Source organism: Neopelma chrysocephalum, unplaced genomic scaffold (genome assembly GCF_003984885.1).
Source record: "Neopelma chrysocephalum unplaced genomic scaffold, ASM398488v2 Primary Assembly neopelma1_69, whole genome shotgun sequence".
In the NCBI taxonomy this organism is placed as follows: domain Eukaryota; kingdom Metazoa; phylum Chordata; class Aves; order Passeriformes; family Pipridae; genus Neopelma; species Neopelma chrysocephalum.
In genome coordinates, this window is record NW_020897729.1 from 10,747,413 (window position 1) to 10,754,836 (window position 7,424).

Genomic DNA, 7,424 nt, shown 5'->3' on the forward strand with positions numbered 1-7,424 from the left:
ACAGTGAAGGTGTTAAAAATGAACTAAAAATTATGATTATGACAGTGAAGGTGTTAAAAATGAACTAAAAATTATGATTATAATAGTGAAGGTGTTAAAAATGAACTAAAAATGATAACAGGGAAGATGTTAAAAATGAACTATAAATTATAACAGTGCAGATGTTCAGCAGCAGCCATGGATTACCCCAAATGCAAACCTGCAGAGTGCAGAGGAACTGGAAGGGGCTGCTCCAGAAGATTGAAGCCCAGGGCAGGTGCAGCCCCACCACTCACCTGTTTTCCCTTGCTCTTTACAAAGCAGTTTCTCTGCTCTCCTGTCCAGGTAAGCCAGGATTAATGCACAGGTCAGGGAGAAGAGACAGGTTACACCCCCTGCAAGAGGGAAAGCCCACATGGTCAGTTGACAACTCGAGTGTAATTTGGCTTTCAAGCCCAAATCGTGTCGTTTTTGTTAGATCTGTAAAGTTTAACCCCAGCTTGTCTCATGTACAAGGCTCAGCATCTGAACAACCCCAAGAACAAGGTGTAAAACTGGACCCTCCCCCGTGACAGACACCTGCCTTGGAGCAGAGATGTGCAGTTACATTTATTTTATTTAAAACATTTACCACCACACCCACTCAGCACAGGCAAGCTCCTGATCTGCACAGAACACAACAGAAACAAAGCCAGGCCTTATTCCCAACAAGAGGATTTTGAAATCCCACTTTTACACATCAGACAGCTACAAACAAGATCTGATCCCCCTCACAACATTTTTTAAAGTCTGTCCTTCTCTCAGAGCACGTCAAATGTTTTATCTCTATGAGGCACAAACTTGAATTTGGCAACCACAAAAATCCCACAGCATTTTAACAGCTGCAGTAACCACACACTCATGAGAATATGAAACATGGATAGAACAGTATTTGAATTGCTCTCCCCACTCTCAAATATACTTGTCCTACTTTCAAGTGGTTAATAAACCATCAACATGCACACAGGGCAAATTCAGAAAGCCAAAATCAAAAATATTACTGACCTATCATCAGAGCCAAGCCCAGAGTGCTGGGACCAGTGTGACCCAGGAGATCTTGAACTCTTGAGTAGACCCAGCCCATGATGTTCATGTTCACTGTGCTCCCCTGGGCAGGACAGACTCAGGTGAGGAATAATTGATTTCACAATTATATTAAATCAAAAGGAACATCAGGCAGAGCTGCTTATTGAACAGGTAAGATGCTAAACAGGGAACTTAAACAGCAGGAACAAGGATGAAATTATTCCCTGCTGGTTTGTAACAAAGTAATCACTGTAACAATAATAAACCATCACTAATTAAATGTTACCCAACTATTACAGTGTTTCCAGGAGGAGTTTAGAAGTGCCATAAAACCCACCTCACACAGTGCCTGAGCTCCTAAATGGGGCTGAATTTAATATATCAGAGCAAACAGGATTCCCACCTCACAGGCACCAGGAAGAAGCACTTTTTTCCCCCCTCCTCCTGCCCCCAGAGAAGGGATCCATGGCTGCAATCCCAGGGCTCACAGCAGGTAACTCCAGCTCAGCTGGGATGAGGGAACTGCTGAGGAGCAACAGCCTGAACAGGGACCAGCCCAGCTGGGACCAGCTCACTCCTTACCCAGGAGATACAAAACATCTGCAGGGCTTCAGGGGGCTGAAAACAACCCCAAAAAAGAGGCACAACTCCACTCTCCTCTCTCAGCTGGTCTGTCAGTGTAAACCCAGCTATAAAACCAGCTCTGGCAGCTGTTTAAGTGATTACATCAAACCAAAGCAGGATGAGATGCTGTCACACAGTTCCTACCAGAACCAGCAACGGGGACAAAACCATCCTACAACTGCCATAAAGATTGGAGCTTCTTAAAGCAGCACCTCAAATCATTCATCAGAGCTTGCAGTAGTCCCTGAGCCTCAAGCTACACTCAGTTAAACCAACATTTTATGACATGCCAAGGAGCAATTAGTCAGGGGAAATGCAGCACTGCCATGGGCAGGGACACCTCCCACCAGCCCAGGTTGCTCCAAGCCCCCTCCAACCTGGCCTTGGGCACTTCCAGGGATAAGGAATCCACAACTTCTCTGGAAACATGTGCCAGGGTCTCCCCACCCTCACAGGAAGGATTCCTTCCCAATATCCCATCTAACCCTGTCCTCTGGCACTTTGAAGCCATTCCCTGTGTCCTGTCCCTCTATTCTTTGTAAATAGTCTCTCTCCATCTTGTTGGCTCCCTTCAGGTCCTGAAAGGCCACAATCAGGTCACCCTGAGGCTTCTCTTCTCCAGGATGAACAATCCCAACTCTCCCAGCCTTTCCTCAGGGAGCTCCATCCCTCTGATCATCCTGGTGCCTCCTCTGGACTCCTCCATCAGGTCCATGTCCCACCCTGAGATCACCACGAGCCTCCTGACAGGTTCTGAGACACCCCATTAACCCATTTCCTTGTGTCTCCTCTGTTCACCTCAAATCTTCAACAGTTTACATTTCATTTGTAACTCCAACTCCCTGGGGAGCACCAGAAATGCTGTTTTCCACCTGCCTCCCTGCCCTGATGACCCCACAGCCTCCAATCCCATAAATTAAAGGCGCAGTTGGACACTCACAACTCTGGCCATGCTGAGCTGTAACCCAAACACCAAGTTCAACTCCTTGCCTTTAAACCAGCTCACTGCATAGGTGTTCTGGGCCACTGCCAAGGACTCCCCACCAATCCTGCAAAAGAAAACACATGAATTGCAGCAGGCAAAGCAACAAGGTCCATCAGCTGCTGGCAGGCCCAAGGTGGCCGAATTTCAGAGAAATTTAAGTGTGTGCAGGTCGATTTAATGCACAGACACAAGGCAAGGCAAATCAAAATTCCAAACAGAACTGCAGTGCCTTCAGAGTAATTAAAAGTATAAGGGATTTTAAGTATTCTAGGAGTGATTACAACTGCAAGACTTGCAAAGTCCTATTTTTATGTTTTCTAACTTTAAGTTACAGCAGGAATGCCACTGAAGCTCGGCTTTACAGAGGCCTCAAAATGCAACAGTTTTGGTTCCAAGTGTCAACCTGGCAGCAGTTTTGTGGGACACAAAGAGGGGGCTCACCTCAGGGAGCACAAATGTGCTCTTTTCCACTTACCCAAATATGAACCTGCCCACGTCCATCAGCCAGAAGGTGTTAAACAGGGCTCCCAGAGCAAAAACCACCTGCAAACACACATGTGAGGAAACATTATAACTGTGCCATTCAATATGGGATAAAACAGGACTATCTTAAACAGGAACAAAAATGCTTCTCCCCTCACAGACCTGCAAAATGACTTCACACCCACTTCCTACTCCTGTTTTTTTTTTGGCTTTGCTCCTTCTGCCTTATTCAAAATCCTGCTGGCAACACAATATCCAACCTGGCCCAGCCTTGACTGCACTCAGAAAACACCTCTAGGGCTCAAATCACCTTTATCAGACTTACCAAAATACACCTCCGTGGTAGTTTCAGATCAAACACATAAAACATTTGGTTCTTTCTCGTTATTTCACTCATTTTTCAAGCCAATACAACTCAGAGCTCTCCCATTTCAGGTCTCCTCACCTGCCTAATGAACACACCCTGCAGACCCAGATTATCCTTTGCACTCACCTGCCCAACACACACAAAGATGCTGAATATTATAGTGCCCAACCTGGAAGAGAAATAAAATCACTTAATGCAGAGTTGGAGTCTTTTTTTTTCCTATAAAACACTATGCTAGACCTACAGCAGGGAAACAACAATAAAAGGTCTCTGTAATAAATTGAACAGCTCAACATTTTCCTTAGAAAACACAGCCTGGTGTTTTGGGAGCCAATTTATTTAAGCCATAAAGGGAAGGAAGCTCATTTATACTGGTGGAAATTCCTAAATCATCTGGGAAAAAATACACTGTAACTTACAAAACCTTTGTATTATAAAGCCTAAAGGCCACGTGCACTTTTGGTTTGGCAAAACCATGGAACAGGAGTGACAAAAACCTCACACTCACCGTATTCCAAACACTCTGTCTATGAGAAAACCTCCAAAGAAGCAAAGAACCACATTGGGCCAGGAATACCAGGCATAGAGAGCCATGAACTGGGCTGTGTTCACCTTCATGTCCTGCAGGATGGAGGGGGAATTAAAAGAAGTGATGACTTTTAAGGCAATTGCAGGGATACAGAGTAAGGATCTGAGCACAACCACACAGAAACAAGTGAACTTTCTGACCTGGCCACTGCCTGTCCTTCACAGAATCCCAGATTGGTTTGGGTTGAAGGGAGCCTTAAAATCTATTTTGTTCAACATCAGGGTCATTTTCCACTAGCCCAGGTTGCTCCAACCTGGCCTTGGACACTTCCAGGGATGGGGCAGCCACAGCTTCTCTGGGCAAAACCTGTGCCAGGGCCTCCCCACCCTCCCAGCCAAGAATTCCTGGTCACTGTCTCTCATTTTTAGAAGCCCCCTTTAAGCCCCCAGACAGTCACTCACCCTCTGAACCTGTGTCTGCAGAGCTGCAGGGTTGTCGTAGCAGAAGTAGCTGCCTGGGAGGAGAAGGGACAGCTCAGAGCTCCGCCCTGGCACCCCAAACCCAGCACCCCAGACCCAGCACCCTGACCCAGCACCCCCCAAACCCTGCCTTGGAGTACAGACATGTACCTACGTTTAATTTATTTTATTTTATTTAAAACATTACCACCACTCCCGAGCACCCCCCAAGCCTGAACACTCCCCAAACCCGACACCCCAAACTCCAGACCCCAGCACCCCAAACCCAAGCCCTCCACACTCGAGTATCCCAAACCCAAAAACCCCAAACCCAAGCACCCCCTACCCCGAACTCCAAACCCAAGTCCCTCGCACCTGAGCAACCCTCACCCAAAATCCAAGCATCCCAAACCCGAGCATCCCCACCCTGGCACCCCAAATCCGAGTCCCCACACCGGAGCCCCCCAAAACCCCCGGTACCCTAAACCTGAGCCCCCCAAACTCCGAGCTCCCCAAACCCAAGCACCCCCACCCTCAACCCCCAACTCGAGCATCCCCCCCACCCAGCACCCCACACCTGAGCACCCCAAGTCCCCCCAGACCCGAGGCACCCCAACTCAACTCCCCACGCTCGACCCTCCCCAACTGTGGCACCCCAAACTCGAGCCCCCCACACCCAAGCACTCCCCACGACCTCAAACCCCAAATCCAAGCCTCCTCCACCCCGGCACCCCAAACGCGAGCCCCCCCCCCCCCGGCCCCCCACCCGCGGCCCCCCCCCCCCCGGTCCCGCACCGAAGCCGAGGAAGCACATGAGGGAGAGCACGATCAGGCGGTGCGGGAGGCGGCGGGGGTCGCAGGCGGCGGGCAGGTTGCGGGGGGGCTCCTGGGATCCCCCATTTCCATTCCCATCTCCACCTCCGTCCCCCTCCCCTTCCAGCAGCGCCCGCTGCTCCTCCGCCGCCATCGCTGCCCGGTCACGTGAGGGGGGGGCACGTGAGCGACGCGTCACGTGCGCGGTTCCCATGGCAACGGGGGCGGGGGGTGAGGCCTACGGGAGGGGGAACCGAAATAAATAAATATATAAATAAATATATAAATAAATAAATAAATAAATAAATAAATAAATAAATGTTAAATGCATAGATATTAAATAAATAAATAAATAAATGCTAAATACGTAGACATTAAATAAATAAATAAATAAATAATAATAAATATTGATTAAATATTGAATAAATCAATAATAAATAACTGTTGGATAAATATTACATAAATAAATGTTAAATAAATAAATAAGTGTATGGACAGATAAACGGATTAGTAAACGGATGGACAAATAAATGAATGAATAAATAAATATACGAAAAGGGAAAGTTTTTGAGGTCCAGACTGCAATAAACATCCAGGGAAATGCAAAAGCTCGTGAAACTGCTCCGTCGTCCTTCCGTTGGATATTAAAGTCGTGGAATCACAGACTTTGGTTGGGGTTGGAGGGACATTAAAGGTGCTGCTATTCCAAACCCCCCCAACCATGGGCAGGGACACCTTCCGCTGTCCCAGGTTGCTCCAACCTGGCCTTGGACACTTCCAGGGATCCAGGGGCAGCCACAGCTTCTCTGGGCAACCTGTGCCAGGGCCCCCTCACCCTCTCAGCCAAGAATTCCTTCCCAATATCCCATCTAAACCTACTCCTTTTCAGTTTGAACTCATTGCCCCTTGCCCCATCACTCCCATTCCTGACCAAAAGTCCCTCTCCAGCTTCCCTGTAGCCCCTTCAGACACTGGAAGGCTGCTCTGAGGTCTCCACACAACCTTCTCTTCTCCAAAGGCATTTTACTTGAGCTGTTTGCTCCAAAAGGTTCTTCCCATGTTATCCAAACCCTTGAAAAAGATACCAATTCACTGTAAAAAGGGCCGACCCTCCACCAAATTTCGTCTTGCACCAAAGATGACCTGACTCCCGTGTGTACGTCATCAAGTACTTTTATTTAAAATACACTCTTTTTGAATCAAATACACTCTTAACGAGGCAGAAATCCTTGTGATTTAAGCCCAAGGATTTCTTTTCCTTTTCGGGGGGGCAGAAAGGGCTGAGTTTTACCTGAGATGCTGAACCAAGACATCCACTTTCCAGCTACTCTGTAATCAATTTGATCAGGAACCACAGGAGAAGGTCAAAATAACTTCTCAAAACACGCTGGAATTGTGTAGTGAACGAGCTGAAAACTCCTACTGGGCATAAAATGCTTCTTTTCACTCAGTAAGTGTCTTTTCAGAGACCTGTCAAAAGAGAACTATGTTACTAAATTAGTGGGTCACCTTTCCAAGTGCTGGTTTAGATTCTATGAAATCCAGGCAGCTCTTTCACTTTACTCAGGCTCTGAAAAACATGGTTTTAAATTACAAGGCTTCCTGGGAAAACAGGCTGAACAACAAACTCGAGGGTTTCTGTGACAAACCTGAGAGTTTCTGTAACAACCTCCTGTACTTCTGTTACAAACTCGAGGGTTTCTGTTACAAACCTGAGAGTTTCTATAACCACCTCCTGTATTTCTGTTACAAAAACTCGAGGGTTTCGCTGCCACTTGAGGGAGCTCAAAGGTAATTTGTGACCTGCAGGGCACCTGGAGTTTTATAATTACAATTTATTTACAGAGATAAAAGGGATAACTTCGGAAAGAAAAGTTACATCTAGCAAAGGCTTGTGGATGGAGGTTAAATGTAGGGTTGTTTCCTGGCTAATTAGACCAATTATTCCAGGCTGTTGCACCCAGCAAAGTTAAACTTCAATTCGTAGAGTGCCAGAATATTATCATCAAAAAAATAATCCTTGGTACTATTTTCGAAGTCAGTTCAGAAGCAGAGAGAAGGTAAATATAGAGAATTGGTAGCTGAAGCTGAAAAAGGCACCTAACGCACACTTTTTGATGC

General features: G+C 46.9%; 1 protein-coding gene across 2 annotated transcripts in view; it reads right to left on the reverse strand.

Moving 5' to 3' along the window:
* MFSD1 (major facilitator superfamily domain containing 1) overlaps positions 1–5,480 on the reverse strand; it is a 13,667-nt gene extending 8,187 nt beyond the window's left edge. Inside the window, exons 1-8 of one of the 2 annotated variants that reach the window (XM_027685667.1) lie at positions 5,286–5,480; positions 4,494–4,546; positions 4,012–4,124; positions 3,630–3,672; positions 3,129–3,196; positions 2,609–2,717; positions 1,024–1,126; positions 276–374 (exon numbers count right to left, since the gene is read on the reverse strand). In XM_027685667.1, coding sequence (XP_027541468.1) covers positions 276–374; positions 1,024–1,126; positions 2,609–2,717; positions 3,129–3,196; positions 3,630–3,672; positions 4,012–4,124; positions 4,494–4,546; positions 5,286–5,457 — 760 coding nt within the window. In that variant the 5' untranslated portion in view covers positions 5,458–5,480. The remainder of the gene's footprint in view (positions 1–275; positions 375–1,023; positions 1,127–2,608; positions 2,718–3,128; positions 3,197–3,629; positions 3,673–4,011; positions 4,125–4,493; positions 4,547–5,285) is intronic. The other variant, XM_027685668.1, reaches the window with a different exon arrangement.
* Positions 5,481–7,424: the final 1,944 nt, after the last annotated feature.